Source organism: Ictidomys tridecemlineatus, chromosome 1 (genome assembly GCF_052094955.1).
Source record: "Ictidomys tridecemlineatus isolate mIctTri1 chromosome 1, mIctTri1.hap1, whole genome shotgun sequence".
NCBI classification, from domain to species: domain Eukaryota; kingdom Metazoa; phylum Chordata; class Mammalia; order Rodentia; family Sciuridae; genus Ictidomys; species Ictidomys tridecemlineatus.
The window spans coordinates 29020034-29045991 of record NC_135477.1 but is presented as its reverse complement, the minus strand read 5'-3'; the positions used below and the strand labels follow the sequence as shown (position 1 = coordinate 29045991).

At 39.8% G+C, this 25958-nt stretch overlaps 2 protein-coding genes across 6 annotated transcripts in view; one reads left to right on the top strand and one right to left on the bottom strand.

The window, feature by feature from the left end:
* The window catches only part of Morn4 (MORN repeat containing 4), a 52797-nt gene that overhangs the window by 9540 nt on the left and 17299 nt on the right, over window positions 1-25958 (bottom strand). The window contains exon 1 of one of the 4 annotated variants that reach the window (XM_040273413.2): window positions 923-1117. The exons of 1 other annotated variant lie outside the window; for it this stretch is intronic. The gene's annotated coding sequence lies outside the window, so the exon portion shown is untranslated. Of the gene's footprint in view, window positions 1-679; window positions 1118-25958 lie in introns of those variants that run through there. 2 more of the 4 variants (XM_005335261.5, XM_040273414.2) reach the window with 2 other exon arrangements.
* The window catches only part of Pi4k2a (phosphatidylinositol 4-kinase type 2 alpha), a 28238-nt gene continuing 8768 nt past the window's right edge, over window positions 6489-25958 (top strand). The window contains exons 1-4 of one of the 2 annotated variants that reach the window (XM_005335260.5): window positions 6491-7005; window positions 14522-14722; window positions 19572-19703; window positions 20091-20244. In XM_005335260.5, coding sequence (XP_005335317.2) covers window positions 6571-7005; window positions 14522-14722; window positions 19572-19703; window positions 20091-20244 — 922 coding nt within the window. In that variant the 5' untranslated portion in view covers window positions 6491-6570. Of the gene's footprint in view, window positions 7006-14521; window positions 14723-19571; window positions 19704-20090; window positions 20245-25958 lie in introns of both variants that reach the window. The other variant, XM_040273411.2, reaches the window with a different exon arrangement.

Below are 25958 nucleotides of genomic sequence, written 5' to 3'. Positions count from 1 at the left end.
CCAAAGTTCTTTCAGTTACAATGAAAGCATTTTGTAGTCTTTTAAAATCTTCATGATAAGAAAATGAAGGCTCTGGGCTCATTGGTAGTGCACTTGCCTGGCATGTGAGAGGCACTGGGTTCGGTTCTCAGCACCACATATAAATAAATAAAGGTCTGTCAATATTAAAAAAAGAAAAGAAAATGAAGGCTCTGATGAACAAATATTAAGCTTTTTAGGAAATTAGAACAGAAAGATGTTTTAAGTGCATTTAAATGACCTTGAATTTTTTTTTTAATAATAAATCTAACCCCCCTTTTCTCTTACTTGAAAAGTAAACAAATGTATTGTTAAGAAGATGGGAAGAAAACAGTGGCACCAGAAAGACAACAAGGAAGACCTGGAAGCGATAGAGACTAGGGAGTAATGCTATCAGAACACTACTCTATTTAAAGGGAAAGGAGAACGCCTGGGCCGGGTCCTAATACGAGGTATGCCTGTTGGTATCTAAACAGTCTTGACAAAGATGCCACCCATCAAAGTAATCCAGGCATCCCATTCCCCAAGCCTCGGCATGCAGGACTTATCTCCACCACCTTGGTGGAGGCGGGCCCAGAGCAAACAAAGCCCTAGATCTCCACAAGGCAACACCCATTCTCCCACCCCATTCTTGCATTCCAGCCCCGCGCCTTCCATCTACCTGGGTTTGCTCTCCAGCCCCGCAGGTTCTTCAGTTCACACAGTTCTGTCATTCCCTCCAGACGCAGCCCCTCATACTCTGACCGCTAACCCGGGTGCTGCGCGCTCTTCCGAGACTCGACGAGTGGTCTAAACCCAAGTGCTGGGCTTGGTACCCTCCCCAGGCAGCCGCCCTCGGGTCAGGGCATCAGGTTGAAGCCGCGTTCCCCAGCCCAGGTCATCCGCTTGGCTCCTCTGTCCCTACCTGGCTGACCATTCTCTCGCGGCCCCCTCTCACCCGTGCTGCCAGCCGACCGGGGCTCGGCCTTTCGGGACTACTGTCACGCCCCAAAGCGGGGCTTCGGCGGCAGAAACCTTTCCTCCGCCTGGCTCTCCCCCTTCCACCTTCCTCTCCGCCACTTCCACCGCCTGTCCCACCGGAGGCTGCCATCCCTCACGGCCCGATTCTTGCTGCCCATTGGCTGTTACTTAGGTAACCAGGAGCAACGCCACCTCCTATTGGTTCAGTTCGCCTCCGCGCCATCTTTGTGCGGGGCTGAGTGTACAGAGAGGCCGGGCGGGCGGAACCGCTGAAAGGGGTGGGTCTGAGCCTGCACCTAGGAGATGAAGGTTTCTGGTGTGGGTTACCCACAGACGGCGTGATGGGAATGTTAAGCCCAGAGAAAACCAAACTTGCGTCCGAAGCAACCGTAACCACTAACTTAAGAGGCTCGAATCCTCCTCCAATTCTTCAAATGTTTTAAGTACAGAACCTAAATTCGGCTTTAAAGGTGCAGCTTTGTAATTTATAACGCTCTGCATAGGACAATTGCCCTTTAATAACTGTGTCAAACACTGTGATATAAAGACATTTTTGCATTAATGATAGGGACTTATGTTGTCATTACCCAAGTCCTTTGAGGTTTAAATCTAGTGCCAAAATTGGAGCAAATCTTCCTAAGTTCTATGTGCAGCGATCAGTGTATCCATGTTTATTAACTGAACTATGTGAATGTAGCATGACTCTAGGTTCTGTCAGGCTTGAAAAGTCAAGATTGCTGTCACACGATTTACTGTTTTACCCCAGGCATGAGAAAAACCTAAGGTTCAATTATTAATGTTATTGAAAGCGCGGTTCTTGTCCCCTATGCCAATCCAATAACGAGGACACTGTTGTGAGAAAAAAGAAAAATAAGTTTTATTGCTTTACTAGGAAAGGAGAAATACCGGGGACTCACGTCCTAGAGGCTGTGATTCTGCCCATCAGGGAAAACAGAAGGCTTTAAAAGAAGCTATTCAAAGGTACCTTGGCAGAGGGGTCACAGGTGCATCCTGATGGTGTGTTGAGATTCACTTCGTTAATTTGGGAAATAGTCACTTCCTAGATCTTCCAATAACATCTCCTTCCTTTGGAGGTCAGATAACTCAAGGTAATCTTGTTCCTCACCTCCAGGTTAGAAAGGGGAAGGGAGAAGAAGAAAAGAAAAACACAGCCCTTTTAAAATAAGATGCAAGGGCTATAGTCAAAAGGTGAAATGGATCACTATTACATTAGGAGAAAGCAAGTCCATGAGAGTAAGCCCATTGTTTTTCTGGATTGGGATTTCTTCACCTGTAGACTAGAAAATGATAATAATGATAATAATAGTAGTAAAGGCTCTTCAGGATTTGTATGAGAATACTCTGTAAAATAAATGGTAGTTTAAAGTTATTTTTTAAAACTTGGATTCTTTGCTCAAATCCCATCTTTGCCACTTATTGTGTGTAATTTGGAATAAGTTACTAATGTCTGTAGCTTGTAAAATGAAATTGGACCAGTAAACCTATAAGATTAAATTCTATGCTAACACTCAATGGTACATATGCTAAAGTAATATTGACTATAGACATAATTGAAGTCACTAAGAGAATGGTGTTAAGGAAATAGATCTTACTAGAATGGAGAATGCATATTAGAAAATGTGAAGAAATAAGACTAAATAGATTGGGTGAGGCCAAATTTTGAGAGACCTGAAAATTAGGGAGGAGATAATGATTTGCAAAATGTAGTTATTTGAACAGACAAATTGACAGAAAATGGAAGAGAGATTGCTATGTGTTGCGGAGAGGAAAGGAGGAAGGAATATTGTATAATGGAAGCAGAATTTCTGTCATTTTGTTAGGGTGTACAGGGGAGGGGATATTTGTTGTTAATGGGTGCAGATAATGAAAAAGTTTTGGGTATAGATTGTGGTCATGGCCACATAACATTATGAATATATTTAATGTCACTGAATTGAACATGGTGAATACTTACGATGGTAAGTAGTATATGTATTTTACAATAAAAATGTAGTTTCTTGGGTCTGGGTTTGTGGCTCAGCGGTAGAACGCTCGCCTAGCACAGACGAGGCCCAAGGTTTGATCCCCAACACCACATAAAAATAAATAAATAAAGATATTGTGTCCTACTACAACTAAAAATGAAATTTTTAAAAAAATGTAGTTTCTTGGCTAGAGGAGTGACATAATGAAACTAGTATTTTAAGAAAATGAATCTGGCAGTGATAGCCAGAGATAAGCAGTAAGAGTGATTGGTCAGAGAGACAAACTAAGGAGCAATTGTAATGTAACTAAGACATCCTAAAAGTCTCAAAACGAATGTGGCATCAGTGGAAATGGAAAGAAAGTGGGTAAATATGAGATATATCTTATAGGGATATTTAACACGAAGAAATATACTGTAGTTTTAAAAACATGGAGCTAGGCCAGGTTTGTTGGCCCACCCCTGAAATCCCACGGACTTGGGAGGCTTAGGCAGCAAGATTACAAGTTCAAGGCCAGTCTCAGCAATTTAGTGAGGCCCTAAGCAACTAAGTGAGACCCTGTCTCAAAATAAAAATTAAAAAGGGCTGAGGATGTTGCTCAGTGGTTAGCACCCCTGGTTTCAAAGCCCCAGTTTAAAAAAACAAACAAACAAAGACAAAAACAAAACAAAACAAAAACCATAGAGCCCATCTGTCTGGATTTGAGTCCAGGCTCTGCCAGTTACCAGATGAGTGACCACAGACAAATTATTTTACTCCACTGGACCTCAGTTTTCAACATTATAAGAGCTATAATGCTACTCACATGAATTAATCCATGTAATGTACTATGCACTTAAAACAATGGCAAACATTTGGCATTTGGTAAGTACTAGCTATTCATGTGCTGACAATATGTTGACATTCATTTCAGTAAAAGGAAAATCAAGTTCTAAGAAATAGATGCAGAAATAAATTCTAAGGCAGTTTTCACAGAGGGGGAAAAAATAAAAACCAAAAGAATTCTATGGAGAAGTTCAATTCTGGGACCTTTCCTTGACCATAATTTGAAGCTCATGGGCTGAAGGAGATGGTTAATACTAAGAGGTTATCTCTGTGGCTGTGGCCTCTGGGACACAAGAGGCAGGCATTACTTTGCTTGATGTCTAGACAGGAAAAAAATGCATGAGTTCTAACTGAAAGAGGCAATTGCACTTTAAATGGACCTTTGCCTGGAAGGGTTTATTTGGCCAAAAAGTTTGACATTCCTGTATATACAACTAAATAACTGTTCTTTCATTTCAGTACTTCTGTTTAACTGGCAATAATTTGATTTGAGAACAATTATGAAATATTGGTGACCATGGAGCTGGTCATCTTTAGTGAAAATCCATACCCCTAGTCTGCTGTTTACTTTAAATAGAACAATAAAAATAAAAAATGAAAATAACCCAGCAATGACAAAAGTCTAATATTTGTTGAGTGCTTTTTATGTATTAAGCACTATGCTAACTGCTTTACATATATCATAGATTTTATTTAATCAAATGAGATTTGAATATTATAGATGAGGATATTGAGTCTTAGGGTAAATAATTTATCTAAAATAATCATTGTAGTGCCAGGATTCAAACTCAAATGTCTCTTGATACCCAAGTCCAGGCTTCTACTCATTACACACTATACTTTACAATGTAGTGTTAGTTGGGGCTTTAGCTAAGTGATAGGGTGCCTGTCTAGCATATGTGAGGTCCTGAGTTTTATACTCATTTGATACTCAGCTACGCGCACGCGCGCCCACACACACACACACACACACACACACACACACACACACACACACACACACACAGAGAGAGAGAGAGAGAGAGAGAGAGAGAGAGAGAGAGAGAGAGGGCAGTAGTATAAATTTTAACTGAGCTGGGTGCAGTGGTGTACAACTATAATCACAGCAATTTTGAAGGCGAAGGCAGGAGGATCACAAATTTGAGACCAGCCGCAGCAATTTAGCAAGAACCTGTCTCAAAATAAAAAATAAAGAGGATTTGGGATGTAGCTCAGTGGTAAAGTGCACTGGGTTTAGTCCCCAGTAACAAAAAAGAAAAAGGGAAAGAAAAAAAGAAACAGAAATGTTAGCTAAAACAGTATCCTATGGATTTAAAAATGTAATTATTCCAATCCTCTTCAGATGACATTCATACTTACTCCAGAGTTACTTCACCGTACCTGGGTCTGGAGTTGGTCTGCTTCACATCACTTTCTTGCTCAAGATCTGTTCCATAAAGCTCCCTGTGCCTCTCTGCTTGGCTCTCCAGGTCATAACCCAATTTGATCCTGTTTCCCCTCAGTCAAGCAGATTGCTGTCTGTTCTTGCAAGCTCTAACTTCTTCTTTCTTCCAGCAACTCCTTCTGCTTGGGGTACTATTCCCCCCCCCCCACACCCATACCTTTTACCCAGTGATTTAATTACACACTTCTTTAAAACTTAGCTTATAGTACAGGCCCCACATACAGTCTTTGCTGACTCTCCAGCTTACCCTGCAATCTGTGAACTGCTATTATGGAGTTTGCCGCTAGCATTTTTTGATTCCCCCCCGCCCCCCGCCATACTTTCTCAGACAGCTGATTGTCTTCAGCTTGAAGTCAGTAACTGTGTTTTCCTTACCTTTTCCACTAATAAAAGTGTACCGACAACCTACTGTGTTTAAACACAGAGGTTTTACAGTGATGAATAAGTTATGGAATCCTCCTTCAGGAAACTTTTTAGTCCCGTGGGAGACTACATCTTTCCTCAACAAATAAGCATTGGGTAATTGGGCCAATCACTATGTAAAATGCACGAAGATGAGGATTTTTAATTTTTTATTTGTTCTAATTAGTTATACATGATAGCAGACTGCATTACGACTCATTGTACACAAGTGGAGCACAACTTTTCATTTCGCTGGTCGTACACGATGCAGAGTCACACCATTCGTGCAATCTTACATGAACATAGGGTGATAATGTCCGTCTTATTCCACCATCTTTCCCACCTCCACACCCCATCCCCACGCTTTGCCCAATCCAAAGTTGGATGGGGATTTTAAAAAAGCTTTTCATTGAGGTTGTACGGTGGTGGAGGGTTCCTTTGATTGACTGCTATCTCTCCCGCACTTAGAATACAGTAGGTACTCAATTAATGATACAAAAATAAGATTTCTTCCATACTCACAGCCACTTTATAGTAGGCACGCAATTAAAAAGTGACCAATACGAAAAGCTAAGGTTTTGAAAGCGCCGAAGACTAGACAGCCAATTGGAAGATAAGGGCGGGGTTGGGATGACAGTGGGCAGAGGGCGTGTCTGACCCGGAGTTGGCTCCTAGAGCATGCGCAGTCTTCACCGAAGGTGACGGGGAAAAATGCGGAGGCCCGGATTGCGTAGGAGCAGGTTCTGATTGGCTACTGTTCGTGCGCGAGGGGCCGTGCCTACTCGTCGCCAAGTAAACAGGGCAGTCTAGAGGCGGGGCCACGGAGGCACCGCAACCTGATTGGCCCAGCATGAGGTGGGGGGTGCCACGGATTGGTCCCGGCCGCGAGCTCTGCTGTGTGGAGCGCGCCGGGTCCCGGAGCCGGCGGCCAGAGGGATGGACGAGACGAGCCCACTAGTGTCCCCCAAGCGGGCCCAACCCCCGGAGTACACCTTCCCATCGGGCTCGGGAACTCACTTTCCGCAGGTACCAGGGGGCGCGGTCCGCGTGGCTGCGGCAGCCGGCTCGGGCCCCTCTCCGCCAGGCTCGCCGGGCCACGACCGGGAGCGGCAGCCACTGCTGGACCGGGCCCGGGGTGCGGCGGCCCAGGGCCAGACTCATACAGTGGCGGCGCAGGCCCAAGCTCTGGCTGCCCAGGCCGCGGTTGCGGCGCACGCAGCGCAGGCCCACCGAGAGCGGAACGAGTTCCCGGAGGACCCCGAGTTCGAGGCGGTGGTGCGGCAGGCCGAGGTGGCCATCGAGCGGGGCATCTGCCCTGAGCGCATCTACCAGGGCTCCAGCGGAAGCTACTTCGTCAAGGACCCTCAGGGGGTGAGAGCTGGGTTGGGGATCGCGGTCCCCGGGCGGGTGGAGCACTGAGGGAGTTCTGGGTTTCGCACCTTCTGGGGAAGAAAAAAAGAAAAGCTGCAAGAGAGAAACTTCACAGTGCCAGCCCTTAGCAGGATTTTGGGATGCCACTGAGGACTGGAGATAGGGAAGCTCTGCAGGATGAAGAAATAAATCAGAACCTATTTGGTGGGGGAGGCGTGAAAAAGAAAAGAGGAAATTGACCAGATAACAGGCTGAGGGCTCAGTGGTGTGGGGCAATTTGCCTCTAGACAGAGAAGCTTAAGCAGATACTGTTTTGCAGTAGGTTCCTTAGCTTTATGAACTACTGAGACTACTATTTGGCCATTGGTTTACAGATTTGTACAGATTTGGGGCTCTGGGCTTGTTCCTCTTTTTGCACCGAAGCAATGTGTTGCTGTTCTGAAGAACAGGTGAACCATCAGGGACTCTGAGGATTCAGTCCAGGTCTTCTGTGTTGTGATGATCTATATCTCCTGCCACAGTCCCAGGATTTTATTGACAGAAGTGTGTGATAGTGTGGGGGGGACGAATCAGTTTCACCTGGCCTCGTTATTGTTCACTTCCTCTGGGAAAAGGTTTAAATCATTTCTGACAGTTCCTCAGTGTAGAACATGGAGTTTTAGAAACATGGGACTCTCTGCTATCTTTTACTTTCATTCTCTCCCAGGCCTATCAGCAGTTTGCTTTTCAATTAAGGTGGAGTTTTGCTGACCTTTATTTTGTCCCCTGCATGCATTTACAGGGAGATGGGCGTGGGATAGGGCATGGAGTAACCAGGGCAACTGAGAAGTGACTTTTTATCCTTTTGAGAACTACAGAAGAATTTAAGGCATTTGACTTAGGATCAAGCCAGGGGTATTGAAGTCTTCAGATATTCCATAATGGTTCATTGGGAAAATGTGTTATTGTTATACTTCTTAAAATAGTGGGTGTCAAAGTTTTCTCACATTTTCCCAGCATCTCTCCTGCGTGGACTCTTTAGATGCACAGTATATTTGGGTTTTTTTGTTGTTGTTGTTTGTTTTATTTTTTTGGTACCAGGGATTGAACCCAGGGGTGCTTTACAAATTGTAAAACAGTACTTAAGTGCTTTACAAATTGCCCCACACCACTGAGCCACATCCCTAGTCTGTTTTTTTTAAATTTTTTTATTTAGATACAGGGTCCTGCTGAGTTACTTAGGGTCTTGCTAAGTTGCTAAGGGTGGCTTTGAACTCATGATCCTCCAACTGCTGGGATTACAGGCTTGTGCCACCATGCCTGGCCAGTATATTGTTTTGACAGAGGAGTCGTGAGTGACCAGGATGAGCTATCACTTATAGCTGTTGGTCAGGTCTATTGAATGATTCATTTATTCATGAAAGTCATCCCTGAATTATTAAGAACCAGAAGACAATTCTGCCATCAACTCTGTGTACATAACCTGGGTTTGAGAGTAATAGTTATTTTCCAAGACCCTTAAATAAGGGAGCTTGAAAACTCAAATGGGAACCATAATTTCTAGAAACAAGGAAAGTTGAGTGTCCTGAGATCTAAAAGTCAGCAAAGTGCTTTGTCTTTTTGAAAACAGAATGAGATTTAATGTGTGAGTTGTTTTGGTTTTTTGGGGTGGGGCGCCGGGGAGGTTAGCTTGTTGACTGAGAATGTGCTAAGATTATCTTTGCTAGGTTCAGGATGAAAAAGATTTTTTTTTTCATGACACTTTACAATTCCCATGGCAGTATTTCAGGTCCCACTCTTAGGAGTAATAGGATCTCTTAGTTATCCCTGGAAGATAAAGTACTATCATTTCATACATACACAGAGAAAGGCACACCACAGGTAAGTTTCTTGGTGATGTTTAGGCTATCAGTCGCTAAAATTTCCTGGCCACTATTCTTTATTAGAGGGGAACTCAAAACAAGATGCTCTGATCAAACTTTTAATGTAACCATCCTGCTCCCTCTGAGGAAATGTCATTTAGAACAGAAGACTACTTCCTAAATGCTGTGTGTGGGGGGTTACACTGGCCCCTCACTGTAGTTAGTATTGTCATTTTGACCTTACTCCAAATGTATTTTATTTAACAAATACTTACATAGCACTTACTATATGCCAAGTAGTGTTTTAAGTGTTTTACAAATAGTAGCTCATTTAATCCTTATAACCACCCTCCAAGATGAGTACTATAATTATCCCCACAGGTGACAACACTGAAGCACATAGTATAACTAATTTACCCAAGGTCTCACAGCAACCAAATCGTGGAGTTGGGCATATTGGCTCTGGAGGTCATGCTTCTAACCACAATGCTCTGCTGCCCCAGAGTTACTCATCTGAATTTCTGGTTTATCTTTTTAGCCAATATATTGCTTAGTACTGAATTTGGCAGTGTGTGACAGGCATTTTAAAATAATAATGATTTGAAAAAAAGGTTCATTTATCTCTTGTGTAAAGGACTTCTGTAGGCTGCATGGCATTTTACTTTATCACGGGTTCAGGTCCTTCTTCTATCTAGGATTCAGCCATCGTTAGTGTGTGGCTTCCACTTCATGTTCCAAGTGGCTGCTTGTGCTGCAGAGATCTTATCTGCTTTTCAGCTATTTGGAAGAAGGAAAAGGAGAGAAAGAATGTCGCCACCCCTCAGGACCTTTCCTAGAGTTGCATCAGAGCCTTCTGCCTAAAAACATTGTTCATAATTTAGGGGCAGTAGTGGCTGGAACTATAGTCTTTATCTTGCCCAGCTAAACATCAGGAGTCCCATGACTAGGGAAGAACCTGGGAACAGCAGTTTCTATAATGGCTACTTTTGAAACTTAGTCTGAAAAGATTCTTGAAGAATCTGATTCTAGTCCTGATTCCATTTCCCAACATCGAATGGTTTCTGTCACAGGGTAAGTGGCGACCTGGAACTGTTAGAGAGAAAGTGCTAGATTAGGAGTCATGGTGGAGTGTGCTCACATTACCCCTCCTCACTTACATCCTTATGCTTCAGGTCTCATGTTCACTAGGAACAAACATATTTTTTGAACATTCTCTAGTTTGTGAGGTCAGTCCTACCAGATGTTCATATTATCAGGAATCACAGAACAGCATGTGATTTACTAGTTTAAGAGGATTAAATGAAATATTACACATGAAAGGCCCTGGCGTAGTTCCTGGTTTTTAGATGAAGCTTAGAGTTTTTTGTTTTGTTCTGTTGTACTTATTGATCCCTGGATTGGCTTTCTTGGATACACAACATTGAAAAAGGCAAAAGTAATATAATTTTGAGAAGATACTTTTAACCATTGAGAATAGCAGTTCATTAGATCATAGTAAGTTTGGTATTTGCATCAATGCCAATTACAGTATCTATAAAGACACTGCCCACATGTTCTAGGAACTTGGCCTCCTATCATTGATTTTCAATATTTATTTATTTATTTATTTATTTTTGTGGTGCTGGGGCATGAACCCAGTCTCCCGTGTGCTAAGCAAGCACTCTGCTACTGAGCTACATCCCTAGCCCAATTTTCAACCTTTAATAGACTTTATCCACCAACCGTTTGCCATGAAAGTAGTATCTTTTTCTATTTTTAGTTCTTTTTTTTTTTTTTTTTGCCTTAGTACTGGGGATTCAACCCAGGGCACTTAGCCACTGAGCTACATCCCCAGCACTTTTTAAAAAAAATATGTTTTATTTAGAGATAGAGTCTCACTGAGTTGCTTAGGGCCTCAGTAAATTGCTGAGGTTGACTTTGAACTTGTGATCCTCCTGCCTTAGCCTCCTGAGCCGCTGGGATTACAGGTGTGTGCCACTGCGCCTGCTTCCATTTTTCAAATATAAAACTTAAAATATTGAATATGCTTCTTCCAACCACATGTGTCCTCTAAGAAATTCTTGTTTCTTTTACTTCAAACACAGTAAAATTCTTTTACCAAAATGTTAAAAGTTAGGTTGGGGTTGTGGCTCAGTGGTAGAGTGCTTGCCTAGCATGTGTGAGGCACTGAGTTCGATCCTCAGCACCACATACCAACAAAGATGTTGTGTCTGCCGAGAACTAAAAAATAAATATTAAAAATTCTCTCTCTCCTCTCTCACTCTTTCTTTTTAAAAAAAGTATTGTGTCTATCTACAACTAAAAAAATATATATTTTTTAAAATGTTAAGAGATGGTCAAATTTGTGCATCCTATACAGATCTTGAGATTTTAAGCATCATCTACTATCAATACAAGCAGTTCTCCCAAGCCACAAGTTGTAATGGGCAAAGCAGTGTGGTGTGAAAATACACACAAGCTAAATCATTTTCACTACATTCTGTCTGTTTGGACTCATCTTCTTTCAGGGTTTAATATGTTTGGAATAGCCCTTTCTTCCCTTCTGTAAGGGTTAATGTGTGTGTGTCAGGTGTGGTGGTGCACATCTGTAATTCCAGTGGCTCTGGAGGCTAAGGCAGAAGGATCACAGGTTCAAATTTAGCCTCATCAACTTAACAAAGCCCTAAGCAACTTAGTGAGATCCTTAAAATAAAAAAAAAAAAAAATTTAAAAAAGGACTGTGGATGTAACTCAATGATTAAGCACCTCTGGGTTCACTCCCTGGTACCAAAAAACAAACAAACAAGAGTTAATGTGTGGGCTGGAGTTGTCGCTCAGTGGTAGAGTGCTTGCCTAGCACTTGTGAGGCACTGGGTTCGATCCTCAGCACAACATAAAAAGAAAAATAAAATAAAGGAATTGTGTTCATCTACAACTAAAAATATTTTTTTAAAAAAGAGTTAATATGTATGTAAACAAGACTTCTCTACCTAAATAAGTCAAGGACAGCTTTTTCTCTCCAACCTCTAATGCAGAATGCAGTAGTACTTAAAGTGTGGCCCAGGGGCTCCTGTGAATTCCTTTTTGGGGTCCAAGGCTAAAAATTATTTTCCTAATAATTGTAAGACTTTATTTGCCTATTTTACTCTCATTTCCTTATGAATGTAGAGTGGAATTTTCCAGAGATCACATGATGTGTGATATCGAAACAGATTGAATACTAAGGAAGATGTGAGAACCCAGTTGTCTTCTATTAAGCCAGACGTTAAAGAGATTTGAAAAATGTAAAACAATGCCAGTCTTCTTTCACCAAAGTATTTTTGAAAATGAAGGCTAGGAAAATACATCTTCATTTGTCATTAAAATATATCATGATTAATGTATAGTAGGTTTATGTTTATTATTAAGTGAATTAAACAGTTTTCTCAGTTTTAATTTTTAATACAACAGATAGAGCTTGAACAAAAGTTTTTTTGGTCCTTTATAATTTTTAAGAATTTAAGAGAATCTTAAGACCGAAACGTCATGTTTACGAAACTTTTAAAGAAACTATTTCATTAAAGGTCACTTTTTTTTTAAATTAAAGATCACTTCTGTTTATTTCACTATTTGATATGAGTGATGCACTTGAACTATCTTAAATTTTAGGTTTCTGGAGAAAAGGGTGGTGGCGGGCAACTATGACAATGACTGTTGCTGCTTTTCTTCCTCTCCATCTATTTTTTTCTTCTTGTTTTTCTTTCCTTCCTTCCTTCCTTCCTTCCCTCCTCCTCCTCCTCCTCCTCCTCCTCCTCCTCCTCCTCCTCCTTCTTCTTCTTCTTCTTCTTTTCTTTTCTTTTTCTTCTTCTTCTTCTTCTTTTCTTTTTCTTCTTTTCTTTTTCTTAAGGGAGATTGCCCAGGCTGGTCTAGAACTCCTGGGCTCAAGTGATTCTCCCTCTCTGGTGGCTGGGGCTGCAGGTGTGCATCACTAGACCCTGCTCAAGGGCCTTTCTTTCACAGCATAATACTCTCTTTCTGTTGAGCTATTCGGAACTCTCTGGGTCCCAGGTTCCAATAACTGATTGTAGAGCTTGACACCAGCCAGTGAATGACCTCTTGCTTCCTTGTGCAGTTCTGTTGTTATCCTCATCTTCATGGACTACTATTACTTTAGCTATCTGTATTTCAACCTCTTCATTAAACAGAGACATTACTAAGTGGGTATTAAGGAAAGGTATTTTTAAAATATTGGCACTAAACTGAAAATTTCTCCTAGATGTAATAAAGGAATTGATAGTCTGTTAAAGGAGAGAGAGGATGGTGAGAAGAACTAGGCATTCATTTTCTTTCTCAGCTGAAAACTGGTGGGTAAGGAGGGTATTCTTGATTATTCAATAACAGTCAATTATATGAAGTGAACATTAGCTTGAGTTGGCTGTGGAGTGTGGGGGAGGAGGAGGGTCATATGATATGAAGATGAGTCACTTGATTAGCATATTTGCTTTTCTTTCTTTGAATTACCAGTTTGGGGACTGGAGGGAATAAGATAAATGTAAAACAACCTCAGAGAGTTGACTGACCTGTGGAAGAAAATCTTCAGGAAGGAGAGCCAGAGTTTCTAGGTATCCCATATTTCCAACGACATTTGAAGAAGATGGATTTAATCTTTTTGGTTTCTTCTATCCTGGTCCCTTGCCTATCAGAATTTACTTAAGAGAATTCTATTCTAACCAGGTAGCAGATTCTTTTTCTCTTTGTCTCTTAGGCTCCTTTTTTTGGGATTAAACCCAGGTATACTCTATTGCCCAAGCTGACATTGAACTTGATCCTTTCATCTCAGCCTCCTGAGTCACTGGGATTACAGGCATGTGTCATCATGCCTGGCTCTTTGGTTGCTTTCTTTGTTTGTCATTTCTAACTTTTTATTTCAAGATTTTGTTAATACCTAAGAGATGAGATAATAAGATTGACAGAGGAAATTAACCATTGATGAAGGAATTTTTAAACCTCATTTCATAAAACTTTATTTCCTGTTAGTTGATAACTTTTTGAGTCTTTACATAATTGATAAAGAGAAATTGTGTTTATGTATATACCTTGGAAGTTGGAGATTTATGATGTTAAAGTTCTGGCATGCCATATAAAGGAAAGGTCCTATTGGATAAATGGGGGCAGGAATACATGCATCCCTGACAAGTTATTTCCTCACTTGGAGGAGAAGATTACTTTGGAGCTCTTATTATATGCAGTGTGATGTTATATCCTTCTAGTATTAGTATAAGATTGCAGTCTATGGCTCAAGATGAGCCACTGAGTTGGCTTCTGAATCTTGCTTCTAGAAATGTACAAATCCATTCACCTTATTTCTTTGAAGCACAAAGTTAGAGATAAGTATGAGAGAAGAATGATGGAGAGGAGTGAAGTAGCAAGAAGAATGAGGAGACTTGACACCTTTGGCCACAGCTCTTTTGATCAGTGGGTCTCAGTTGCACATACAAACTGGTGTCTTACCAGCTAGGGAGTAGCCTCTGTCTGACTAAACAGGAATTGTCTTCTTGTGTGCACTCATTTCCTTCTGGATTTCTGCTGACTTGGTCTGACTTTTTTTTTTGGTGGTGTTAGGGATTGAACCTAGGACCTGGTGCATGCAAAGTGTACAATCTACTACTGAATTATAACCCATCCTCCCAACTCATCTTTTTCTTTTGTCTGTGTAGAGGATCATTGCTGTCTTCAAACCCAAGAATGAAGAGCCATATGGGCATCTTAATCCTAAGTGGACCAAATGGCTGCAGAAGTTGTGCTGTCCCTGCTGCTTTGGCCGTGACTGCCTTGTCCTCAACCAGGGATATCTCTCAGAGGCAGGGGCCAGCCTGGTGGACCAAAAACTGGAACTCAACATTGTACCCCGTACAAAGGTCAGTGACCTTAGTGCTGGGCTAAAGTTTTGCTGAGGCTTAAACCTTGTTAGTGGGACTTTGGGTCTAGTGGGGGCTGTTTCAATCTTGGAAAGTCCTTTTTTGGGAGAAGGTAACAGGATTAGGCTCACAAATTATTCATCTGATGAAAGTTGTTCTTGAAGGACATACATACAGATTTTTATACACAATTTCAGGAATTTCACAGATGCCTAATGCACATTTATGGGCTCTCTTGGTCTTTATATCCCAGGGAACCCCAAGCTGGTTAGAAACCTAGCTACTTTTAAAACTCACTCTCTTAGACCTTAGAGCTATTCCAGGATTTCATTTTTTTGTTTTTATTTTTTAAAGACAGGAGCTTGCTATGTTGCCCAGACTGGCTCTTCTGGGCTCCAGTAATCCTCCTGCCTCAGCTTCAAAAGAAGTTGAGACTGCAGGAGCATGCCACCATATCTGGCTTTAGATATAATCTAGAATGGATGAGCTGTTTAAGAACCCCCATACTTCATGAAACTCTCCAAGAGTTATGAGGGGAAGAAATATGTTGATCATACAAGCAATTAAGGACACATCATCACCCACTGAGTATGTGGCATCTGAGGTTTAGTAACAAGTGGCACTCTGATCTTATGCCCTGAGGCTGCAGAGGGGGCTTCGTAGTTCTGGGTCATAACCCTCTTTGAGAATCTGGTGACAGCTGAAGGTCCTATTCTTAGAAAAAAAACACACATATTTGCAATTAGTATTTTGCGTATATTTTCAGATGACCAGTTGAAATCTATCCATTGACCCCCTCTAGACCATGCCTTGAGATCAAAAACCTCTGCTTGAGGTTTTCTTCATAGGTTTAGATGGCAAAGAAATTGATTAGCAGATAGGAACTGCCCTGCAAACTTGGTTTTACATTTTTTTTTTCTCTTCAGTTCGGGAGATTGAAAACAAAGGTGCTCTACTGAGATACATCCCCAGTCCTTATTATTTTGAGACAAAAGCCTCCTTAAGTTGCCCAGCCTGGTGTTGAACTTGTGATCTTCCTGCCTTAGTTTCCTGAATAGCTGGGATTATAGGTGTGCACCATTGTTTTAGGATTTTTTAAGAAGACAATGGGATTATTGTGAATGTTTTAACTATTTCTGCTTCTTTTCCACTGAACTCTAAACAATAGGCCAACTAGTTTGTGAATTTCTAGAAGTTAGAGATCACTTCTTGAGATATTCATTTCCCATTCTAAGCACCTCGCAAAGTACTATATAGTAAGTAAGTGTTCATTAAATATCTGAATCAGTGAATAAATGTCTAATCAAGGAAACAATTCCAAAGATTCCCCCAACTTCAGGCTGGAGAGAATGAATGTTTGACCAGGCTATGGTTCCCATTTGTTACCTAATTCACTGCCTGGATTTGTGCTCATTCCCTCCCTTTATATGTTGATTTTATTTCTCTGTGAAGATAGTTAAACAACACACTTTCAGCATCTTGTATGATAATTAACACTCCCAGATCTCTTGCCTAACCTGGAATCCTCCTACTAAGCCTCTCCTAGGCTCTAGAAACTTTTAAAATACTCCTTGCTCATCACTGTGTGATTTCCTTCCTGTTCTTGGCTCTATGCTTGCCTGCTAACTGGTGTTTCTGGAGAGCAGTGCTTAAGAATCAGAAGGCTCGATTTGAAATCTGACTCAAAAGCTTTTTATTTGTGTGACCCTTGTGCAAGTCAATTAATTCCCTGAGGCTGTTTCCTTACTGTAAAAATAGGGATATAAATAGTTCCTTTTAGAGTGGCTATTAGGATTTCACAAAAGGGATTTCACAAAAAAACTTAAAGGTAGACTGCTTGCCTCACATGCATGAGGCCCTGGGTTTGATCCCCAGCACCATACACACAAAAAAATTACACAAGATAATCCACTTAAAGCACATAGCCCAGTACATGACACAGGCTATACTCTGGTTAGCCTGTGTTATTTGTAATCTATTCTAATCATTAATGTTGCCTGCACAACCCTTTTCTTTCCCATGTCTGTTCTTCCTCTTTCCCTATTAATGATGCCTGAGGATTTTTTTGCTCAGAAAGTTAGCAACAGCTAAAACTCTTGTCTTCCATGAGACTAAGATAAGATGGAACTTTGCAACTAAAGTTCAGCTGCTGAGAACAGTGAAAGGAATCATTCACTTCCTTACCTCCCCTGTTTGTGACCAGATTCTGTCCATTTATCACTATGAAAATGGAGCTTACAATTGTTATGCAGCTCCAAATAGTAAGGTTCTAATTCTCACTCACTGGCTGTTTCTGTTCTCTGTTCCTGTGAGATTTCAGGTTATGATAGTTTCATTAATCATAGGAGAAAAGCAGTTGTTAGGAAGCATGATCAAAAATAAATGTGATAGGAGGCAAACGATGCTTTATGGCTTGAGAGGATCAGGGTTTTCATAGTGGAAACTGGCAAATTAGAAAGCACTTTTCACTAATTAGAACAAATAAAAATAAATGAATACCAAAAAAAAAAAAAAAGCCCTTTCTTTCATTCATATGCCTGAGTTTCCTGATTTATAAGGTAGGGAGTGCTTGCTATAGTACCTTGCACATTCATTTCAGGGAACCCTGATAAAACGGGATGAATGGAAGGAAGGAGGCTTGTATGGGAATAAATTATTTTGCTTTTAAGGTTCATGGGCAAATAAGGCATTATTTGTAATGAATTTTACAGCTTAGGACAAAAATTTTCTTATAAATTTGATTTAAGGTATTTATATGCTAACTATTATATTTTAACTATATGCTAACTATTTATATTTTAACTATTTCTGCTTATTTTCCACTGAACTATGCTAAAACTCACTAGTTGCCTTTTCTAAAAGAATTTGTAACTCATTCATTCTTTCATTTGTTCAGTTAATACTTAATGAACATTCCAGGTACTGTGTTAGGTGCTGGGAATGCTAATATGAATAAGATGTTCTCTGCCTCCCAAAATGTCTAGGTTTTTTCCCCCCTGGTAATAAGGGATTGAACCCAGGAACACCTTACTAATGTGCTGTATCCTTATCAATTTTTATTTTTTATTTTGAGACAGTGTTTTGCTGAGTTGCTAAGGATCTCACTAAGTTGCTGAGGCTGTCCTTGAACTTGCTAGCCTCCTGCCTCAGTCTCTCAAGTTGCTGGGGGTACAGGTGTAATCCTGTGCCTGACCCCAGCCCTTTAAAAATATTATTTTGAGACAGTCTCACTAAGTTGCCAAGGCTAGGCTCAAACTTGGCAATCCTCCTGCTTCAGTCTCCCAAGTCACTGAAATTATAGGCATGTGCCAAACTCTCCCTGCTAAATCTCATTAATTTTAAGAGAAAAGTTAGATATGTGATTGTATAATCATAAGACATGTGGTAATGGACATGCATATAAATTACAATGGTATCACTGCATTTTGACAGCCAAGTGTGATGATATTGACGTCCCATCATAATTTATGTGTGTGTGTGTGTGTGTGTGTGTGTGTGTGTGTGTGTGTGTGTGTTTTGGGGGGAGGTGGGTACTGGGGATTAAACCTAGGAGGAATTTTCCCAGCTTTTTAAAAATTTTATTTGAAGATGGGGTCTTGCTAAGTTGCTGAGGGTGGTCTTTTATTTATTTAGTTTTATGTGGTGCTAAGGATTAAACCCAGTGCCTCACATGTTCTAGGCGAGTACTCTACCACTGAGTCACAACCCCAGCTGGTCTTGAACTTGTGATCCTCCTGCCCTAGTCTCCTGAGTCATTGGGGTTTCAGATGTTTGCCATAAAGCCTGGGCCCATTACAATTTTTTTTTGAATTGGCAATGCATGCATATAGTGCAAAAATCAGAAGGCACAGAAGAGTCAAAAGAGAGAAGTAATTCAGCCTCCTCCCACTGCTGTCTCCTGGTGCTCAGTTTCCTTCCTCATACTATTCCAGATAAAATGTGTGCATAAATATAGAAGTCCATTAAAAGTGAAAAACAATTTTTGTATTTTTAAATTTTTAAGAATTTTTAATGTTTATATAAAGTACTGGGGATTGAATCTAAGGGCACTTTTACCACTGAGCTATATCCCTAGTCTTTTTTTTTTTTTTTTTTTTAGTTAAAAATTTTTTTGAAACAGGATCTCACTAAGTTACCCAGGCTGGCTTTAAACTTGTAATCCTCCTGCCTGAGCCTCTGGAGTTGCTGGAATTATCAGCATGCACAACTGTACTCAGCTTTCATGTTTCTTTTTAAAATATGAATAATGGCACAAAGCACAACATTTAAAAGGAAACAAAAAGATACAGAGTAGAAATTGTAGTATGTTTGTATTTGGAAAGAAAGTAGACTTTGGGCCTCTTCTTCTAATGCACGAGGTAACTATTAGTTAAGGGTAATTCACATTAGTTGCATAACAATCCCTGAATCTCAGTGGTTTAATATATATAATAGGAATTAATTTTTGCTCATGTCTGTTAGGCAGCTCTCTCATATCCCCCCACGTCACTCATGTAATGACAAGAGATATATTATCCTTCCATTGTGTGGTTGTACCATCTCAGAACCCTTCATTTCCAGCTACAGAGATGGGGAAATGTGAACTAAGGAGTGTGAGAGATTTTAGAGACCAAGCCTGGAAGTGGTATGCCTACATCACTTTGTCAACATCCAGTTGGTCCAAACTAGTCATATTCCCTGTCCTAGTTGCTGGGTAGGCTAAAAAATGCATTGTACTTACTCATTTATTTATTTTTTGTGTGCCCTGGAAGAGAACCAGTATTGGTGGGCATCTTGCTATTCTCTCCCATGATGGTCTGGTTCCTTAAACTTGACTCTAACCTGGGTATCTCTTCTCTTTCCACTGTAGGTAGTATACCTGGCCAGTGAAACCTTCAACTATAGTGCCATTGACCGAGTGAAGTCCAGGGGCAAGCGACTTGCGCTACAGAAAGTGCCAAAAGTTGGACAGCGGTTTAACCGCATTGGGCTACCACCAAAGGTATAGATTACACTTGTTTGGCATATCTAATGTGATGGTTTATGGTAGCACTCATTCAAGTGGGGAAGCAACATGCCCACCAACTTGAATATCGGCTTGTGAGTAGCCTGCCCTGAGGTTTCTATCTTCTTTGTTTCTGTTGAGAAACCTAACTTCTCACTTTAATCTCTGGACCATTTATAAAAGGCTTCTTTTACAAAGTGAATGGATGATCTCTGTCACAAACTTTATCTCCTGTACTTTCAAGGAAATGAAGATATGAGGATCTTGGAAATCTCCCTGTCTCTCATGTGAACACCACAGGAGCTTAGTGGGTCCCTGCATACCCTTAGAGTCTTTGGACTTGGGCTGCAGGGACATGATTTTGTTCCTTCTTCTTGGTTGCAGGTTGGTTCATTCCAGCTCTTTGTTGAAGGCTACAAAGATGCAGACTACTGGCTGCGGCGTTTTGAAGCAGAACCTCTCCCTGAGAACACTAACCGGCAACTACTGCTGCAGTTTGAGCGCTTAGTGGTGCTGGATTACATTATCCGCAACACTGGTGAGCAGCTGTGGGGAAGGCCTGGTGATGTACAGGGCTTGGGAGTCACAGTGCCTTGTCAGGATGAACTTGACCCTATGTTAGAAGGGTCATATGCATTTAGAGAGGATCTAAGAAAATACTTTTCCAAATTAAGCTTTGTGCAGACAAAGCATGTAGTTTTTAGAAATGGTAAGGCCTGGAGCCATTTTATCCTTGCCTCTTTCCAGGTGCCAGACAGAAATACCTGGCTCTTCCAAAACGCTGAAGAGCACGCTTACCCTTTATCCCAATTCGTTCTTAGAGCATTAAGATATTACCACAGGACACTTTTGTCTTTCCTTTTCTTTTTGGTCCTAGGGATTGAACCCATGGGCACTTTACCACGGAGCCATATCCACAGTCCTTTTTATTTTTCATTTTGAGACAGGGACTTGCTAAGTTGCTGAGGCTGGCCTCAGACTTGCGATCCTCCTATCTCAGCCTTCTGAGTTGCTGGGTTACATGCATAGGCCTCAATGCCTGGCTAATTTTGTCTTTTTCTGACTTTTTGAGATGGCTGCATAATCATCAGTGATTTAAAAAAAAAATTCTGGTGCAATTTTAATTTTAGTTCATTTAACCTGACAAAATTTATGCTTTTTTGAACTATATTTTTTCCAGTATTTTGTGTTGTGGTAAGATACTATCTTAATCATTTTTATGTGTACAGTTCAGTGACATTAAGCACAGTCATATTATTGTGCATCTACCACCATCATCCATTTCTAAAACAAACTCTTTCTGGAGAATTCAAATTGTAAAATGAAACTCTGTACCCATGAAATAATAATTCTCCATTCTCCCTCCCCACAAGCCCCATTGATTTTGACTGTTCTAAATACTTCATAAAAGTGGAATCATATAATATTTGCCTTTTTTATGATTTACTTATTTCACTTGGTGTAATGTCCCCAGGATTCATCTATGTTGCAGCATGTGTTGGAATGTCCTTCCTTTGAACAATGATTATCCTTCTAGTGATTGAACAATGTTCCAGTTAATGTGAATACCACATTTTGCTTATACATTTATCTATTAATGAGCACTTGGGTTACTTCCATATTTTAGTTCTTGTGAATAACACTGCTAAGAACATGAATTAACATGTATCTCTTCAAATTCCTGCTTGCATTCCGTTTGAGCATATACCAGAAGTGGAATGGCTGAATCATACATGGTCATTCTATTAGTAATTTCTTGATGAACTACCATACTATTTTATATGGCGGCTATACCATTTTTCATTCTGACCAACAATGCACAAGAATTCCAATTTCTCTACATCTTGCCAACACTATTTTCTGTTTTTTGTTTTTGTTTTTGTTTTTGTTTTTTTTGTGGGGAGGGATAGATGCTAAGAATTGAACCCATGACCTCACACTTACTAAACATGAATTCTATCACTAAGCCACACTTCAGCCCTCCTATTTTCTGTTTTTTGTTTTTATTTATTTATTTATTTTTTTAAATAGTAACCATTCATTGTACTTTCTTTGTTTGCTTTTGGTACTGGGAATTAAGTCCAGGGGCACTTTACCACTGAGCTACATCCCTAGCCCTTTTTTATTTTTATTTTGAGACAGGGTCTCACTAAGTGGCTTTGGGTCTCACTAAATTGCTGAGGCTTGTCTTGAACTTGTGATCCTCCTGTCTCAGTCTCCTGAGCTGCTAAGATTACAGGTGGCCCTACCTTGCCAAGCTCATTATAGTTTTGGTTTTGCATTTCTCTGATGATTAGTGATATTTAACTTATTTTCATATGCTTATTGGCTGGCCAGTTGTATATCCTCCTTGGACAAATGTCTATTCAAGTCCGATGCTCATTTATTTATTCACTTATTTTGTGGTATTAGAGGTGGAACCCAGGGCAAACATTCTACCAATGAGCTAAATCCCCATCCCACTTTGAATTGGTTTGTTTATTTTATTACTGTTCAGTTTTTGAAGTTCCCTGTATATTCTGGATGTTAATCCCTTATCAGATGTATGATTTGCTATTAATTTCTTCAACTCCATTGGTTTTTCACTCTGTTGATAGTATCTTTTGATACACAGATTTTTCTTTTTTTTCCTGTATCTTTCATATTTAAGAGTCATTGCCAAATCCAGTGTCATGAAGCTTTTGCTCTGTTTTTTTTTTCCTAAGAATTTTATATTTTTAGGCCGTAACATTTAGATCATGGATTCATTTTGAATTAAATATATAGTACATGGTATTAAGGGTCCAATTTCATTCTTTTGCAAATGTGTATTGAGTTTCCTCAGCACTGTTTGTTGAAAAGACTGCCTTTTCTTCCACTGAATGATCTCGACACCCTTGTCAATATTATTTGGCTGCATACATATCAGGGTTCATTTCTGGGCTCTTTTTTTGGGGGTAGTGGTGCTAGGGCTTGAACCCAGGAGCACTAAACCACTGAGCCACATCCCCTGCCCTTTTAGTGTTTTAGAGACAGGGTCTCACTGAATTGCTTAGCGCCTAGGTTTCTGAGATTAGCTTTTTAAAAAATGTTTTGTTAGTTGTAGATGGACACAATACCTTTATTTTATTTATTTATTTTTATGTAGTGCTGGGGATCAAACCCAGTGCCCCACACATGGTAGGCTAGTGCTCCACCACTGAGCCACAAGCCTCTGGGATTACAGGCATGCACCACTATACCTAGCTGAGTTCTTAATTCTGTTCCATTGGTCTGTATGTCTCTCTTTATACCATTACCATACTATTTTGATTACTATAGTTTTATAGTAAGTTTTTAAGTTAGAAAGGGTGGGTCTTCAAGTTTTATCATTTTCCAGGATTGTTTTGGCTATTTGGGTGTCTCTTGAGATTTCATAAATTTTAAGATAGTTTTTTTGTTTGTTTCTGCAAAAAACGTTTGAATTTTAGTGTTTCCTTTCTGATTTGGTTGCCTTTTCATTTCTTTTTCTTGCCTAATTCCGTTGTCTAAGACTTCCAGTACTGTATTAAATAGAAGTTGTAAAAGCAATTGCATCCTTATCTTTTTCTTGATTCGAGAAAAACCTTTCAGTGTTTTACCATCGAATATGGTGTTTGCTGTAGGTTGATTTATACATATTGAGGTAGTTCCCTATTCCTGGCTTGGTGAGTGTTTTTGTTGTAAAGGGTGTTAGATTTTGTCAAATGCTTTTTCTATATTGAGTATGAGGATCATGTATTTTTTTTGTGACTGATTTTTATATATTCAACTCTCCTTGAATTGCATGAATAAATTTTATTTGTGCATTGTCTGAAATCCTTTTAATATGCTGCTTAATTCAGCTTGCTAGTATTTTGTTGAAGATTTTTACATCAGTGTTCATGAAAGATATCGGTCTACAGTTTTCTTGTATTATCTCTTTCTGGCTTCATTTTGAGGGTAATGCTGGCCTCATGGAATGATTTGAAGTTCAAGAAGGATTGGTGTTACTTCTTTAAATGTTTGGTAGAATTTACCAGAGAAATATCACACCTGGGAATTTTTTGTTTGTTTGCTTTTGAAGATAGTCTTGCTACATTCCCCAGGCTGCTCTCCAATCCTGATCTCAAGCAACATACTCACCTCAACCTCTCAAGTGGTGGGATGCAAATATAGACCACTATGCCCAGTAGGAAATTTTTGATTACCAAATCAGTCTCCTTACAGGTGTAAGTCTGTTGAGATTTTTCTCTCTCTCTCTTTTTCTTCTTTCTTTCTTTTAGATGGGGGTCTTGCTATGTTGCCCAGGCTGGCCTTGAATTTGAGATTCTCTAACAGGTTCCTGAGTAGCTGGGATTATGGACATGCACTACCCACACCCAGTTTGAGATTTTCTAGTTCTTTGTGGTTTAATCTTGGTAGGTTTCGTATTTCTAGGAAATTACTTATTTTATCTAGGTTATCCAATTTGTTGGCATATGGTTGTTTATAGTGTTCTCATGTAATTTAAAAAAATTCTGTAGAATTGGTAGTAATATCTGTGCTTTTATTTCTGATTTTAGTAATTTGAGCCTTTAAATTTTTTTTTCTTGGTCCTTTTAGCTACAAGTTTGTCAATTTTGTTGATATTTTCAGAAACCAGCTATTAGTTTCAATATATATCTCTAAAAGATAACTCTTCGGCCATGAAAGTGATTCACTGGTAGAGTGCTTGCTTGGCACTGTGAGGCCCTGAGTTCGATTTCCCAGTATCACAAAACAAAACAAAACTCAAAAAAAAAAAAAAAAAAAGTATGCAAGCCGGGTGCAGTGGTGCATGCCTATAATCCTAGTGGCTCGGGAGGCTAAGGCAGGAGGATCACAAGTTCAAAGCTGGCCTCAGCAAAAGTGAGGCACTAAGCAACTCAGTGAGAGACCCTGTCTCTAAATAAAAATACAAAATAGGGCTGGGGATGTGGCTCAGTGGTCAAGTGCCTCTGAGTTCAATCCCCGATACCAAAAAAAAAAAAAAAAGCATGCAAACTATCCTACCTAAACAAAATTGGCAATATTTATCTAGATCTCCTAACTTATTTACCTATTTTATTGCTCTTATTTCTTCCTGCATGTCTAAACTTCTATTTAGGTTCATCTTGTCCTGGAGATTTTTTTTCCCCCTGTACTAGGGATTAAACCCAGGGCCTTGGGCATGCTAGGCAAGTGCTCTCCCACTATCTTTGGTTTTCAAAAGTTTTCCTAGGATAGCCTATGTGTAGTTTTCTTTGTATTTCTCCTACTAGGGATTCACAGGGCATCTTGAATCTGTAGTTTTATTTATCAGTTTAGGAAAGTCTCAGATATTATCTCTTAAAATATTAACTTTTGCCCTAGTTTTCTCTTCTCTCCTAGGACTCAGTTACATGCTGTTAGATAAAACTATGCATGCATTGTTTAATTCCTGTGTGCTTTTTTCTGGTTATTTTCTTATTTACTGTCTCCAAGTCACTATCTCCCTCTTCAGCATGATTTACTGTTAAATTCATATACCATACTGAAATTTTATTTTTGGTAATTTTTAGTTTTTTACTTCTAGAATTTTTTATTCCTTTTTTACATATTCTTGTTTTCTACTGAAACTCTTAATTTTGTTTTTTACCTTAAAACATATTAAATATTTTACTTGAACATTTAAAAATCTATGTAAGATGTTTACATGGTTTGGAGACACTATAGACAGCTTTAATTTTCTCATGTTTCTCTGTTTTTATTCATTTCATTTTGTCTGTTTGTCTATCTGGTTATTTTTGGCGATCAGATACTCTTTATCAGAAATTGTAGAAATATTCGCTGGCATAAATCCTGTGTGGACGAAGAAGTTTGCTTTTGGCAAGCAGCAAGCACACTAGCCACCAAGAATCACTTTAATTTCAGGTACTGAGAGGGTGCTGGCTTGCTTACATGGTATAGATAGTTCTTTAGGTCTCAACCCACAGTATGGATGATTTACCATTGTGTCCCCTTCCCCTATCAGTGACTAGATTATAACTTTTGACTCACTAGCCATATAAGACTATTAGAACACTGTTCTACTTCTCAACCTTCTAGTCACATCTCTTCCCAAATCAGTAGGTTTGTAAGGGAAAAGAAACCACAAATCCTGGGACCCTTCTTCTGGATTTTCTTTATCTCTTAGAACTTGATTTTTAAGTTCTTATAGTCTGGTTAAAACCAATGCCTTCCAGAGATTTTGAAATATTTTATCCATTTTCTGTAGTTGCTCTCAATAGAAGGGTT